General features: G+C 47.0%; 1 protein-coding gene and 1 pseudogene across 1 annotated transcript in view; one reads left to right on the forward strand and one right to left on the reverse strand.

Moving 5' to 3' along the window:
* Positions 1 to 16,874, reverse strand: part of LOC147448161 (uncharacterized) — a 250,323-nt gene that overhangs the window by 17,400 nt on the left and 216,049 nt on the right. The window contains exon 17 of the mRNA XM_086524021.1: positions 3,065 to 3,159. Within this exon, the coding sequence (XP_086380147.1) occupies positions 3,065 to 3,159 (95 nt within the window). The remainder of the gene's footprint in view (positions 1 to 3,064; positions 3,160 to 16,874) is intronic.
* Positions 13,952 to 14,812, forward strand: LOC147448162 (uncharacterized; annotated as a pseudogene).

Genomic DNA, 16,874 nt, shown 5'->3' on the forward strand with positions numbered 1-16,874 from the left:
TCAGATTGATCTTCGGGAACATGAATTCTTGTTGGTTCTGAGTTGAGCGTGAAGATGAAGATGCCCTTTGCTTGGGACAATCCTTACTGTAGTGGCCCTTAGACTCCGGACAATGACGGCAAGGAGGAGACCCTTCAGGTAAAGGACACTTGCTTTGGTAATGCCTATATTCTCCACATCGGTAGCACAAGATGAGCCGATTTGATGGACGAAACCGGGGACGAGGTGGTCTTGTTGCATGGAGTTGGAAGCTGAGGTGTAGAAGCTCTGAGGGGCTGAGGGAGCAAGAGTATGATAAAAATTTTGAGACGGAAAAGTACCTGACATACCTTGGACAGTAGGGGTATTGAGCAAAGGTGGCATGTAATTTGGATGGCCATAGGGGGAAGCCATATTGGAAGTTGGTGCTAGCCCTTGTTGGAGAGAAGGACGGAGACTTTGTTGTATTTGCTGCAATCCCTTGATATAGTAGCAATCCTTGTCTTCATGTCCAGACTTTTTGCAGAAGTGGCAATAAGCACGAAGGGGACAGTCCTATGGAGGGTGTCCTGGAGAGCGGCATGAGCTGCACCATACCATAGCCTTAGTCTCCTGCTGAGACCTAAGCTCTTCTAGCTCACTCTTGATTTGATCCAAAGCCTCGTGATGTGGCGGCTTCTTTTGTCTAAGAGAGATTGATTTCTCCTCTTGAAGAGCACGTTGTAGTTTTAGGGCTTCAAGTTCCTACGTAAAGAAGTCAAAGGGTCAGATGGACTCTCCAAGATTACAGAGGCAGTCTCTACCTAAGAGTTGGTAAACAGCTTCCTTGCACCCTCTATCCTAGTAGCACCCGCAACGAACTCCTCCATGGTGGCATCAGGTCGGAGATTCTCTCTGAGTTTTTGCTGAGAAGTCTTTGGAAAAGCCTTCTCTACCCGTTTCTTGACCATAAACTCACCTGGTTGCTGAGGAAGCTCGGCGACCAGAGACTTTGTTCAGGTCATAAGTTCTGCAAAAGTCTCTTCGGGCTGAAGCAGCGGGTTGGCCAACTCATCCAGAACCTTTTCTTGGAAGTCGCCTGGTCTGAAAGCTTCACAAAATTGTTGTCTTAATGTAGCCCAAGTAGTAAAGTGGTTCTCTGCAAACTGACTGTACCACTTGTCTGCTAATCCATCCAAGGTAGATGGGAAGAGTACTAAGTAGGCATCTTCTCGGTTGAGGCCACTACCTCTGCAGAGAGAAACAAACCTCCGGGCATGGTCGTCAGCATCCTCTGTGGAGAGACCCTTGAAAGTCATAAACTTAAAATTCACCTTAGCTAGAACGCTTGTGGGCTCCTCCATCGCTGTCTGTGCAGGAGCTTGTTGCATTGGAGCTTGCTGTAATACAGTGGATGAGAAGTTTATTGATGGGCGTGACTGGGGAGGTGTAGAACTTTTTGAGGCAGAAGGTAGGGGTAATGGGGCTGGTGGACTTCTGCTTGGCACGAAGGGTTGACGCTTCCTGTGGTAGTACTTCAAAGGACTTAGTAGTGGGCTTTGTCGCTCTTTCGACTGCCTTGTATGTGTCATGCAGTAACCACAAGCCCACCCAAGCCTTGAGCACGAAGACCTTTACTTATTGCACACTGGTCTAGACTCCATTAGACCAAGGCGAGTGACTAGACCTCCTGGTTAGACCTGGACGAGAGAGGACTAGACCCAGCCTACTTTGGCTAGACTTGGACGAGAGAGGACTAGACCCAGCCTAGAGACTACTAGACCAGGACGAGAGACTCAGACCAAGACGAGCCAAGACGAGTGACTAGACTAGCTGGTCTAGTATTGAGCTGGACAGACCAAGCTGGACTATGCTAGTCTAGACCAACACAAGCGAGAGCTTAAACGAGCTAGCTCCTCAAACCTGTAGGCACAGTGGAGTGAAACTTTTGTTGAGGTCCCACCGGGCGTGCCAAAAATGAAAGCACTTGTAGCGGAGATAGTGTGTCGTGCCCTCTATAATGGGTGCTCCTCAATGCAATGTGCGTGATATCTCACTCCACAGAATGCAAACACAGAAGACAATGAACAACAGAGAAACAACAGTACGACTCAACAAAACCTGAGCATGAACGCATGAGCATCGACAAACTCAAAGAAACCGATACAGACTCAGGCATGGCATCACACTCAGCTCCAGCCCAGATCTCATAGGTATACTGGGGGTGTTGAGACACAACTGTGCAGGGATGGTGCAGACGTGCCGTGTACAACTCAAGATGATAGACTCTAGACCACTGACCACCCAAAAGTAGATGATGATGCGTACCACCCACTGGAACCAACCACTCATATGTATCTCCTAAAGAGCTACCAACAGCTGGCAGATATTCCAATCCAGCTAAGCCTGTCTCCTAACTGAGGTGGTGGTGATCTGGCCACGGTGTCCACTGGACCACCATCCGTAACACTTGCCACGTGTCACTGCCCAGGCGAAAGTCCGCCAAGTGTGAACTCAAGCTCAACTGCAACTAACTGCTTGTCCCATGCTAGTGACATTGTAGCCCTGCTACAAGAAGGGGGGGGAGGGGGGGGAGCGCGGTGCGAGGGGGGAATGGGGCGAGGGTGGGCTGCAGGTGGCTCAATGATGGACGACTGGCGGGCAGCGCACAGCCAAAGGCAAGGGAGCGGGCTGCGGGCAGGGCGCAGGGGGTGCAAAGTGTGCAGGAGGCGAGCAAGGGGTAGTGCGCAGGGAGCTGAACGCTAGGACAGGGGGGCAGGCAGCGCGAAGGGGAATGGAGGTTGGGGGTGGCGCGACGCGAGGGAGGGGGGGGGGGGGTTTCAGCGATGGCGAGGGGCTTGCGGGCAGCAGCAGCGATCTTGTTCTGTAAGATTCTCGTCTTCCACATCCTAACTAAACCTTGCCCTAATGAGAAAGATATTGATTTCAGGTCCTTCGCTTCAAATACTGATGATTTTTTTTTTCAATTATTGCGTTTCCTAATTCTTATGATAATTACAAAGAGTTGAGTTAGCTCTGAAACTTCAAGGATGACTTTCATTTTCACAATGCTTAAATGAACAAGACAATCAAAACCAATATTTACCCTTTGCTTGAAGACCTCTCCCATTTCCAGCTACTCACAAGGTCTGGCCACAATGAGAAGTTATCAATTGGTTGCCCTTTGATTGCTTCCATAACCTGTATTGCATAACAGCCAGTGTTTCAACCAGCTTTCCAATTCAAGATGAGCATAAACAGATTATTTTCTTTTTATACATTTTCTGACCACTGTCCCTAAAATTGGTTGTGAACTACGCCTTCTGTTTAATATCTCTTGATAGCTTCTAAAGGTGTGATATAAAACTGATCTCATCGAGGCAAAGAAGACATTCACAATTCTTGGCGGAATTTTTCTTATGTTGCAAACAAAGCAATTAAAGTACCGGTTCTATATGTTTTGTTGCTGGCCACAGCTGTAAGTGACCACAGGTATCAGAAGTACGGAAATAGAGCTGGAGAGACGAACCTTCAAAATAGGCATATAAAGAAAACTTGGAAGATGGAGGTAGGAAATACAGCCACAGTGAGGGACCTTCAAAATAGGCCTTTAAAGTAGATTGGGGAGATATGGAAGTAAGTCAAACTTACAGAAAAACTGTACCACTTATGTGTTGAAAAGTTGAAGCACAAGCAAGAAAGGCAGAGTGACAACGATGGATAACAGTGCCGAAAAGGAGGGTAAACGTGCAATCTTTAGTCATGTGAGTGAGAGAAATAGAGTGGAGATGATGACACGACTCGCAAAAAGGGATGGAAAAGAGAGCAATACACTCTCATACAACCCTAAATAGACATACAAAAGGCGAAAAGCTACACCTTCTTCAGTGAGAGAAGAGACGTTGATTTCTAGCAAGCACGCACACTCTCTTTTTTTTTTTTGTAAATCTGCTTTGATTAATTTACAAGTGGGAATCCTCAAAGCGAGGGAAAACCCACGAAAAGAAAGGGATACAAAAAGCAGAGCACTATGAGGCTCCGAAGGCTAGAAACAGTCAAAGTAAATCCTGTAGGTATCAAGAGTGATGTCTCCAGCATCATAAGCAAAATGCAGCGCTTGACCAAGAGATAATTTGAAATAGGGAAAGGGGTCAACATAAGTGCCTTGGAACATTAAGGAGTTCCTATGGTGCCAGATGAGTCCAAAATCTGACCCAGGTGAAGAACACCGCAACCTGAGATTGCGGTGACTGAAGCACCCCAAAAAGCCAAAAGTGTCTGTGAAAAGAGGCGGACGGAAAACGCAGCCGAAGAGCAGTCGACACTTCCCGAATGAACGCTCTGGAGTGGTGACAACGCCATAGTAAGTGTGGCACGGTCTCCTCAGCTTCAAAGCATATGGGGCAGCAAGAAGGCGCAATATGTCGAGCATGTAACACACTGCCAATAGGTAGAGCTCCCACCAAGCAGCGCCACAAGAAAACACGTTCCTTCATAGGTAGATGACTCTGCCAAATGCGAGACAATGCGTGTTGCCACCACAAGGATGACTCGGAAAGCAACCACAGCTGATTACCATGATGCACAATCCATACATCAGACTGAAGGATGGCATAGACACTGCCAGCTGAGATACAGTCCAATCTAGTAGTAGCCACATTCCAATTAGATAAGCGAGAGTCTACATCCAAAGGAGGAATGGGTGAGTGATCAACAAGCATCCTTTGAATTTCCCCCAAGAGAGGAGAATAGTGAGGACCCAACCGAAAGCAGGACACTGCATCAGCAAACGAAAGAACATAACCCGAGTCATCAAGCACCTGATGCACCTGACAGATTCCTTTTTGGGAAAGAAAATATGCTTGGCGAGGAGACCGTTGAAAAAAAGTCGAGTGAACCAAAGTCGAAGCGAAGGCCCTGCTCCAATGCAGACTCTCCAACCCCTCAGAGGATTGTCAACCATTCCAGGCCAAATGCGAAGTGACAACCTTCCAATCAACAATGAGAGAAGAAGTAAAGGGACATCCAGGAATGTGTCCTTCAAGCTTCCCAAAAACAACATCCCAATAAGTCGGCTTCCAATGACCAAAAGATGGGGTGACAATGTGCGTACACAAATGTGTGACCATGAGATCCCAGGGTTGCTGCTGCTCCACCAAAACTGGCAACAGAATAGCTTTTCGAGCCAAAAGATGACGTCGCAACGCCAAAATATTCAACCCGTCAATCCGCTTGGGAGAACACAGCTTGTCCATAGATAGAAACCAAAGACCCTTCTTGCTAGACGAGGTCCGCCAAAAATGCTCTAAAATATTGGACATGAGGGACTGCAAGCGCAATCAAGACCAGGATAACAAAGGCAAGTAAAACTGCACATAAGCCACAAGGATGCATTGGATAATCTTGAGACGCACATGAAGTGGCCAAATGGACAGTTTCCAATAATTTAACTTGGAATGTAGACGTTGGAGCATCCAATCCAGTTTCTGCATAGCTGATACATTCCAACCCAGCGGATAACCCAAATGGCGACCCAGAACATGTGGAGGAACAATCTCCCCAGGCCACAATATCTTATGCCAGTCACACTCTTTCAGAGGCAAAAGCTTGGATTTACAAAAGTTAACTTTGAGACCTGCTGCCAATCCAAACAAGTGAAGAGTTATGCATAATTTGCTGTACATCATCATACTGATTGCGAGGCATAAACAAAGAGTCATCCGCATAGGCCTGACCAACAAAATGCTGTCCGGAAGGTAAAGTTAGACCATGTAGCCTACCAGTGGAAGTCAATGAATCCAAATACATAAACAAGGCGTGAGTAGCGATCGCATAAAGCAAAGCACTTAGAGGGCAGCCCTTCCTTACCGAGGCTCCCAAAGGCCAAGATTCTGTAAGAGATCCATCCAACAAGCCTGCTGAAGTGTTGTGTGCATACCAGAAAAGCACGACACGGGATAGCCTAGGCCCAAATCCCAAGTGCTGCATGGTATCCGCAATATAATCCCAAAAAACAGTATCAAATGCCTTTTCAATGTCAACCTGCATGACCAAGACATCCTGTCGAGTATATTTTGCATATTCAATACCAATGATGACATTCGCGAGGTTATCAGTGATTTGACGTCATGGAATGAAGACGTATTGAGATTGATGCAAGCCTTCATGCCAAAAGCACTTGAGTTGGTTGGCCAATATTTTTGCCATTAATTTATATACCACAGGCATGAGTGTAATAGGCCGCCAATGAGAGAATTCTTCACACAGTGCATGCTTAGGTATCAGCTTGAGCAAACCTTCTTTCCAAGAGGAGGGCAGTTCCTCTTGTTCCCAAGCTGTATTCATCATGAATAACAGAGGAAACTTCAAATAATCCCAGAAAGACAAGAAAAATTCCATGGAGAGACCATCCCAACCAGGAGCTCTCCATCGACCCAAATCAAGCAAGCTGGCATACAATTCTGACTCAGTGAAAACAGCTTCCAAGTCTTGAGCCTGCCGCATCAAAAGAATGGGAGTAACATGCGATAGAAACATGTGACACGCGTGGCAAGCTTCTCTCGTGGGAGAAGAAGGGGCCTCAAAAATCTTGCCATAATGAGAGTACAGAGCTAGTGCTAGCTCTCGGAAAGTGGAGGTCCACTCCCCTAATGGTAATTTAACTCTCTGTATAGCTTGAGACTGCCTGGAGTGATGCAAATGTTGGAAAAATTGTTTAGAAGCACATCCTTTATCTGCAAAAGCCTGTTGACGAGCTCGAGTTTGCCATTTGGCCAATTTCCTCTCATCATTGTGCCGTAACATAGCGCGAGCAGAAAACAACTAAATCATTTGAGTGTCAGTAAGAGAAAAATGATCAGCCAAGTGCATACAAGCATTCTTTGCCTGATTAACATGTTCCTATAATTGTGTCAAATAATCCTTGCCATAATCCTGGATAACACATTGAACACGCATAACAAAGCGGAACCAGGCTATGTCCATATCAACATACATTTGGGGATCAAAGGCGGGATGATATCCATAATCATAGCGCGAAAAGGCTCATGCTTGAGATAAGCATTATCGACATGCAAAAGCCTCTTCTTGGGTAGGCTATCATTGACATCAAAAGAGCCAAAACGAAGTTTCAAGCATACAGGAAAAGAGAGACACATGGCATAATCAATCCTCATCTCACATACAAAGTCATCATACTGTTGCATGTAAAAAAGATACCAACGATCCAGCTGAGCGCAATACATAGATTGAGCATTATGTTGAAAAGTGAATCCTGGATCAGTCGCATGCGAAAAGGGCCACAAATCAAGGCCATTACTTGTCAACAAAAATTAATCCCATGATTGCCGTTCCATATGAAGCATGTGAGAATGCCCAGTAGTATTATCCGTAAGGTTTGGCGCATTATTAAAATCCCCACAGAGAAATGCATTGGAACACCAACAATAAGAGGAGATAGCACTCCACAAGCGTGCCCTATCTGCAGAAGCTGTGTATGCATATAATCCTCCAAATTCAAAAACTTCCTGATTAACAATACATTGGATAACCATCCATCTCCGAGCCAGGTCATTGAAAACCAACGTCGGGAAGAGTTCGTATCGAACAAGTATAAGCACTCCAGGATAGCCAGCTGATCCTGTATAAGCTATCCAGTAGCCCGCAAAGTAAGAAGTCTGTCCTGCAAATTGATGTTGGTTATGCTCTTGAAGAACCACAATGTCCGCTCTACATGTATGTACATAGTGCTAGATAAGCCGCCACTTGTCGTGATTGCATAACCCACGTACATTATAGTAGATGCAATTCAAAGAACTATGCATTTTCATATGGTATATACAGTGGGCGAGGAAACGGGAAAAAGGGGAGAAAACTCAAGTACAAGTGCCCATCGACACATCCTCCCCACCTGTAGGTACCTGAGGAGGTGGGTCAAGACCTGGACTAGGATGATTGAAAATAAAGGTACCTTGCGATGAAGAGGCTTCTCCTATAACAACTTCCTTGTAAGAGCGGACCACCTTGTCTCAAGCTTTAGCCAAAGAAGTGTTGTCATTACAAGGGAGTTTTTTCTGAGAAACATTCTTCAAAGGGGACACATAATTACGAGAAGATGCCGGAATACGGGCCGTAGCAGCTTTAACGGGTTTCTTGGGCTCTATCCAAGTTTGAGAGGTTGAAACCTGTTCTTTTCCTTTGTCTTTAATATTTGGAGAAGTAGAAAGTGCAGACAATTGTAATTGTTTTCCTTTACCTTTGTTCGGCCCAGCTGTCGGGGAGGAGGTTGAAGAAACTTTGGTTTGAACCTCAGTAGAAGATTTCGGAGATGAGTGAGGTTGAGAAGTAGGTACAGCTGAAGGCGGTGGTTGCAGATTTGGTTCTGGAAATTCGGACTGCATATGACCAAATTTGCCACAGCGGAAGTAAGAATTTGCAAACTTTTCCCACTTTAAGCTTAAATGGACGCTTTCCAACCATTGCATCCCTCGTATCGATCGAAATACCTGCTGGTGTGGGGATATCTGTGTCCCACAGAATACAAAAACGGTTTGTGTTTGCGTCCAGCTTAGGAGGGCAAATGACTTTGCCCATCTGAGCAGCCAACAAAGGAAGAAAGTGACGCCAAGTGCGAGGAAAATCGACCACCTCAACCCAGACGGGCCACTTGTGACGAATGAGACTCTGATAGTCCTTGGTGAGAGCCCAGGGCAGTACATGAGTCATTTGCGTATTGAAGAACAAAGGAGACATTTCAAGCAGAGCATCCCGAGCATCCATGTTGGCCAGCAAGACTTCATAGAACCCTCCCGCGCCAAAGTAAACCCCTCGGACTGCTTGCCGTTTGAGTAGGAAATAAACCCATTGGCCTACATCCTGAGCCGTAGGCATTCTACCCGGGAAAAAAAGAATCACCGCGTTAAGTACATATTGAGCAACAGGATCCATAAGCTCCTGTATAGGGATGCGCACTTCCATGACGGGTGCGGATCCTTCCCAGGCTTGACGTGCATCCTTGAAGTCCTCATGCAAACATTCTTTGATAAAGCTTAAAGCATCCATATCCGAAGATTCCATGGCTTTCCGGCGCTTGTATATACACTGTTCAGCTTAATCCATGCGAAGCTCACACACACACACACACACACACACACACACACACACACACACACACTCTTTTTTGGGGTTTTTGATATTTGACTACTACACACACATGCACGCGTGCGCACACACACACACAGGCTGGCTGTACAGAAACCCTACTGCTGGAAAACTTTCGGCCCCTCACACACACACACATGCACACAACCACAAACGCTCGCACCGTCTGGCACCAAACACACACACAACTGTGAAGGTGAAGAAGCACCCGAGCCGAACCCTAACCTGCTCTAAATCCATGACGCATGCAGTGTACTGTATAGGCTGTGGCAAATCGCGCGCAAAGAGAGGAGATCTGCAAAAGCTTAGGGTAGCTGACAAGCTCACACAGGCTGCCAAACAGGCTTTGTGCAGACAGCAAATTAGGGTTCGGGCAGATTCGCGTGCAGTATGCAGGATTTAGGGTTCGCGCCAGTGCTCGTTACACCCTGCTGCTTGATTTAGGGTTCATGCTAATCACACACACACACACACCCGCACCCACGCACACTCTCAAACAACCCCAAAGAGGAATACAAAAGGTGAGAAGCTTTGACTTCTTTGCTAAAGAGAATCGATCTCTAGAGAGCACTCACACTCCAATACAACCCAAAAGAAGAATGCAAAAAATGAGAAGCTAAGAGAGCTTGATCGGCATCGAGCACACATTGCCACAACTTGGTGATGTGGCATGACCCGATCTGACCAGAAGAGGAGATCTCGCAAGAGCCGAACAACAAACCTGAATGTAAGTCCGTGCCAATGTGAATCCTGGCAGGAATCGTGGTGCGATTTGTGGAATGCTGACGTGGCATGTACGGACAACGATGACGTGGAGAGCGGGTTCCGACTTTCATAGCTTTTGGCACAAGTTATCGATATTAGTTGCTTTTGGGGCGACTTGCAAAAGCAGGGCCTCCTTCCTTACCTTTAGGTATGAGGCCTTAGGGGAGTCTGCAAATTTGCAAGTTGTGCAATTGCAATGAGGCTCTCTCTCGTAGTTGTAACTGAAAAGACTCAATCAATAAAGAAGCACTACAAAGGGTACAAGTGCATTTGAGTGGGGAACTCCGCCCCACCGTGTCTTGTCTCAAGTGTTCAGATCTCTTTCAAGTTCAAGTATTCTATTGTTTCACTTCAATTCGTAGTCTTGTTATTCTGTTTCATCGCCTCGTCAATGGCTTGCTGGTTATAATGGGCTTAGAGCACTAGTCGATTCTTGTTCTATGGAAAGTATGATCCGACTTTCCTAGCAACCGACCATGGATGCAGCAGCACCTCATGATTCTGAGGAAGAGTAACAACATATGGAAGAGGAAGAGGAAGTGGAATTTTAAGAAGATTAGGAAGTGGAAGATGAGGAGTCAACACATGAAGAGGAAGGTGATGAGCACCGTCCTACAGCAGAGCGCGAGGCACAACCTCACCTTGCACAGGCTTAGACATAGAGAGGCATGAGGAAGTCTTTCTCATGGAGAACTTACTTCCTTATTCCCAAGATTCTCCATATGTGAAATACATGAAGGCTCAACCAATGAGTGCATGCAACATGAGACTATCAAAGTGTAGTGGAAGGTGTGGTGACAAGGGAGCATGTGGGGGAGAGTGAGAGAAGAAGAGGAGAGAGAAAATGCGAGAGAGAGAGAGAGAAAGAAAGAAAGAAAGAAAGAAAGAAAGAAAGAAAGATTTTTAACGTCTATGTCAGGCCGAAATCGGCCTATGAGACAAATCAAATGTACATGGTGTGTATGTCATCCGTCTATCGGAAAGACAAATGAAACAAAAATGATACAAAACTGAACTGAATGTAGGTAGTGGAGTATCTGAGGAGGGATGGAGCTCTATCTCTAGGGGGTATATGCATGTCTATATGCTCAAGGTAGTACAATCATGAGAGAGAGAGAGAGAGAGAGAGAGAGAGAGAGAGAGAGAGAGAGACGAAATGATATATCAACCTCTTCAAGAGGCCAAAATGACCTATGAGACCAGTCTGTTACAAACTGGTGAATCTGATACCGTGTTTGAGTATAAAAAAGAAAAGAGAGATACTAAATTGAATCTGAAAGTGCTACTAGCTGGAATTATGTGGGGTATGTGTGATGCTTGAGACATTGGGTGCCCACATACAAGAGAAAGATACAATGGGTGATGAATCCATCCTCATCTTTACTCTGGATGTAGAAATAATATGGCTCGAATCCTCTGTTGTAGTCTCCGTCGATGCTGTGAAGATCCTCTCCTCAGTCGTGGGCATCTCGATCTCCCTAGCTCCAATGCTCGGTCAATGAGAGTACCACGGGTGTGAGTATGAGCTGAGCTTTGCAGTGGTGGCTGCTCCTCCTTGTCTGGTGTCCGGTGGTGAAGAAATCAATAATCTGTCTTTGGGATTGTCTCTCTCCAATCCAAGACATCTCTCGTCCTGATAGCTCATGACTCTGGAGAAGGGTCCGCAACCTTCTCTGAATAGACAGTGGAAGCAACCCCGTATCTCGCAATACATTGTGCACTGACATATATAATGCATCTCCGTCTCTGGCTCTGTATGCATAGGCAGTATATCATGTTAGTTGCTGGTATCCCTCTGAATCTACTAGTCTTAATCTCAAGATGGTCTGAAGATGTCCGTAACTGACCAATGGCACACCGTAACCCATGAGATAGATGTGTATCCATATCCTCCTCGTGTCTAACTGGGTTAGGTCGAGTCTAGTAAGCTCCATCTATGTAAGAGACAATGATGGGCATCGAGGGAGTACTAGAAGCCTCCTGATGGGCATCGAGGGAGTACTAGAAGGGAGGCAAGGTGTCCATGATGAAGCCCAGTGTTTGGAACCATGAGGACATCTGTGCCTACTAGCATGATGTGTCCCCCTACAAAGCTCATTGTCTGGAGGACTGAAGGGTCAATCTGGCATATCTGTCTTTGGTAGTATCCCATAAGATGTGCATAAAGGAGACTGATCTTGTAAGCGCCTCTATCTCCATAGGGGGACCTGCTAACTCCGCTCTAATGATCTCATGTGGCATGGAGGCCTTGGCTCTTGTCAGCCGAGAGATCACAGATACCAAGGGCCTCTCCATACTTCTCCACCCACCTTGACCCACAGAGGGTACCCAAACTTGAACCCCACAGAGCATAGCTGAAGCTACCAAGGTATGAGAGAGAGAGAGAGAGAGAGAGAGAGAGAGTGTACAAGGCTCTTACAAAATCTGCCAGGACGGGGCACCCCCCTTGCCTGTATAGGGAGACAAGCAAACTGCCCGGCCCACATCCATAAAAAACCCACAACGCAAAAACCAGGAATACAAGGAAATAGGGCTAACAATATAGTTTCCCAACAAAAAGGTTTACAAGTCCCGGCCAAACAAAAACTGAAACATCCCCCGCATGCCTAGAATTTGGACAAACCTCTCGAGGCCGTGCACAACCACAAAGAAGACCTCACCCACAAGATCTAGATGGGAAACCCAAGAGATGACCTCCAAACCTCTAACACCCACTCTTAGATCCTGGGTACACAACAAGACCACGGATCTAGGCTTCCAGTGACAAAGGAATCTGCAAGATCAGTCCACCACTACATCAAGCACAACTGTCCACAATACCACAGAGCCCAAAATAGGAAATCTTGTCCACTAATGGCAACAAGTGCTAGCAACTGTCACAAGTTTGTGATGTGGCATGCCCAACTTGAAGGACTTGCCGAGAGGACAACCCAGAAGAACCTCAAGATGTGGCTGTGGGGCCTGAAGGGGTTAGGGATTTAAAAACCTCACCCTACCGACTTATGGACACCGGCCGAGGGGCGTAAAACCTGAAAAGACCAAAAGCGTAAGGGCTGGCTGAGATTCCCGTAAATTGCACTGACATGCTGACATGGTAGGCAATATGGATTTTGAGAGCAGTTGCTTTTGAGAGCTGATGATTTTGGGGCTTTGCTTTTGGCAACTCACGTACTGTTTATGATTGTCCTAAGAATCAATCTAGAGAGAATCTAGAGGCAGAGTCTTGTAGAGAATTGGACCCTTGGGAAGTTGTACCTTTGCGAAGCAATAATAAAGAAATACAGGAAGGGGCGCCAACCTTTGGGGCCAATGCATCTTGGGACCGAACTTCGCCGTTCCGTGTCGACTCTCTTCTTCTCCTCCTCTCTCTCTCTCTCTCTCTCGCCGCCCAACACCACCAGCCCCACGGGGAGGGCACACGGACTGTAGCGTCTAGGTATGAGCTCTTCGTCTCTCTCTCTCTCTCAGCGTGAGCAGCACTACAAATGCTGCGTAGGCAATACAGTAGGCTTAGCGCACAGCCCACAGCCCCGAGTGACATCGCAGGCCTTTAGGAGGTGGTCGTGGTTAGCCCTTCCCTGCAGCTGGCCCATCTCGAGCGGTCCACACCACATCTACGTTGCTCCAACAGTTATAACAGTCTTCAGCCTTCCCATAATTCCTGCTTTGCAACACAACAATACCACAATGTTCAACGCGGAGTTCCTAGCATTTCCTTCGCGAAGAATTGCTGCATCAGCATCTGTCGGTCGGCCCAGTGTTGCATCAGCATATTGCAATAGGTTCGTGCAACCGAAAGTAAATACCATTCCGGCAACGGAGTGGGGGGTCCTTGGAGGAGGGTCTGGGACCCCATCTGGTGTATGTCTTTTGCGAAATGGTAAGTGAGCCTGATACATCTCTTGAACAAAAAAACATGGAAGCAATCTCCCTTGCAATTGACTCTGCACAGGACATGGAAGCCGTCCATGTCTCGCCTGTTTGCAAGTCGCGTGCAAAGGCAACCTTCATGCTCACGAACAAGCGGATGGCGCAGATGGAGTGGGAAATGAAGGAGTGGAAAACAGAGATGGAAGGATGGTGGAAGGAGAAGGCCAACCTCCTTCAGATAGTCTTCAATGAAGGCGCACAATGGAAGAAGGAGAAAGAGAGCCTTAACACAGAAATACAAACACTCAAAGAAGAAGTCTCAGCCCTCAAACAGGCGAACCCAAACGCCGAGATACGGACACTCAAAAAAGAAGTCTCAGCCCTTAAACAGGAGCTTGTTGATAGAGTAAGCAGTGGACTAGAGGAAGGCGAATTTCAGCCCTCGGTAATAGATGAAATCAAGGAGATCAAGGAATAGGTAAGGATGATCACAGAGGAAGAGAAACTGAGTGTGGCAAAGACAGCTTCATGGGCGGAGACGATAACAAGGACACAGAGAAAGGCGGACGAGGCCGAAAAATGGATTGAGCTCGCCAAGAAAGGGAAAGGTCAAGAAACCCCTTGTACACCGACGCTTATCAACATGACCCTCGAAGACGAACAAAGAAGGCGGACGCGAGCACTACATGTGAGAGTGACCAGTCTCAAGGACATAAACAATGTGGAGAAAGAGGTCACAAGCCTTACAGCCATGATGGGTATGGAGAAGCCTTTGCACACAAAGACGTGGAGGGTTGGTAAGAAAAGTGATGGCACGGGAGAGTCTTCAAAGGGGAGAGCTCTCATACTACGCTTCCCCTTGTTGGAAGAGAAGAAGGAATTCTTGAGGATAAGGCCTACTCTCAAAAAGACAGTTATTTTCCTCGGTGATGACCTCACTCTCTCACAACTCGCACATATGAGAGAGGTAATGCCAGAGATTTCAGCGGCAAGGGAGAAGGGAAAGATAGCCTTTTATAGAGATGGACGGGTTGTGATTTTAGAGCGGCGCACTGCATGACAGTGCGAGACCTATGGGACCACACTGAAGATAACTACCTGGAATTGTAATGGGTCTATGAGGTTGGACGTGGGTGCATTTGAGGACAGTTTCAAAGACAAGAATATTGTATTCTTCTCAGAGACTCATCAGGCCCCTGGACAGGCGATGCCACAGGTGATGGGATACAGATGGGAGACAGCGCATAGGACAGATGCGAGATCTGAGCATGGGAGTAGAGGTTCAGGAGGAGTAGCAGTGCTATTCAGAGAGGAACTACAACCATTACTGCATATTGTACGAAGAGATGATCATGCTAGATATATGTGGGTGAGACTGAGAGCTAACACAAGTCGAATCCTATATATTGCTATATGTTACTTTCCTCCCAGTACATCAGTGTATGCTGCATCCAGAGGCCAGTCACCTTTCTCTATTCTAGATGATGACATATGGGAGTTTTCTAGGGATGGTGATATCATTCTACTAGGGGACTTCAATGCCCGAACGGGCAACTCACAGACAGTCTTCTACGACACTTCAAATGAGATGCTTAGAGAGTTGGATGTGAGTGAGTTGGGACTTGACAGATGCTCAGATGAAAGAGAGCGGACGGGGTATGGGAGATACCTCATGGAAATGACGACTACACATGGATTAGCCATACTTAACGGCTTACAACGATTTCCTGAAGTAGCCGGTTTCACATGCTTCCCACACAGACATGGGGCCACTACAGTGGATTAGTTATGACACAACCGAGCTTTGTCCCCTGCATTCAGGATTTCACAGTGGGAGCCAAGCCAATGGGCATAGCAGTAGATCATGCTCTCTTGACACTGTCCGTTAAATTTCAGTATAGTACAGCCGAGACATCAGGAGGCAGGTCACACACCCGCTATACATTTACTCCAGAGACTGATTTCGTTTATCCAGAGGAGATCTGGGACCGTCTATTGGAAGGCACAGCTGGTACAAATGGTACAGGCCTCTCAGTGGAGGAGTGCACCACTCTACTGACTGAGACATTGCATGGGGTTGCATCAGTGGCATACCCACACACTCAGCGAGGCAAGAGACGACATTCTGGGAGCATGCCCCATAATAGTTGGTATGATGAGGAATGCAGAGAGATGAGAGCCCAGCTTCAGAGGGATCTTCTTTTAGGAGTCATCACTAACAGACAGTCTCGGATTGCTTTCCGACGCCTTGTGCGACGAAAGAAGCCAGCTTACCTAGCTCAGATGGAGCGAGACTTATATCAGATGTTCTTGAGTAGGGACTCAATAGAGGCATGGCGACTCTTCCATGAGCACTCCCCTCCCCCAGTGATTACTTCACCTGATGTGTGAGGCCAATATGCGACATCATTATATACGGTTCCTGGACAGAAACCCCTTCCAGACCCTACCAAGCCTTGCCCAGCTACGAGCACTTTCTTTACACCTGAGATGGTACAAAGGGCCATCGACAGGATGAGGACCGGGAAGCCATATGATCATGACGGTCTAGTAGCGGAGCACTTTATACATGCCAGGGATATGCTGATGGAGGTTCTCGCAGTGTTGTTCAATCGTGCCACGTGTGAGGGATTACCTGAGACTTGGAGGTTGTCTAATATTGTGCCCATCTTCAAGGCTGGTGACCCTACAGAGCCTGGGAACTACCACACTATTATGGTTGGACACACATTGGCACGGTTGTATGCATCTATTCTGGAGCAACACTTGAGTAATTGGGCAGAGGGCAAGGGTGTACGAGCAAAGGGTCAGGCCGGCTTCAGGAAGGGTTTCTCCACTCTTGATCATATTCTGACACTCAGGGCCATCATTGAGGAGGGCAGAGCACATGGGAGACGGATCTATTGTAGCTTTGTGGATTTTCGCAGAGCATTTGACATGGTGCCAAGAGCTCGATTGATGCGCAAACTGCAGGAGATGGATGGGGGTGCCCATAGAGGTGATTTGGGGGATTATGGCTTTGTACAGATCAGTGGTGGGACATGTACGCACTCCGGAAGGGGTATCTGATTTAGTTCACTCTACTATTGGAGTGAAACAGGGCTGCCCATTGTCTCCTACTC

This window comes from Adiantum capillus-veneris, chromosome 11, assembly GCF_014529385.1.
Source record: "Adiantum capillus-veneris isolate H3 chromosome 11, ASM1452938v2, whole genome shotgun sequence".
In the NCBI taxonomy this organism is placed as follows: Eukaryota; Viridiplantae; Streptophyta; class Polypodiopsida; order Polypodiales; family Pteridaceae; genus Adiantum; species Adiantum capillus-veneris.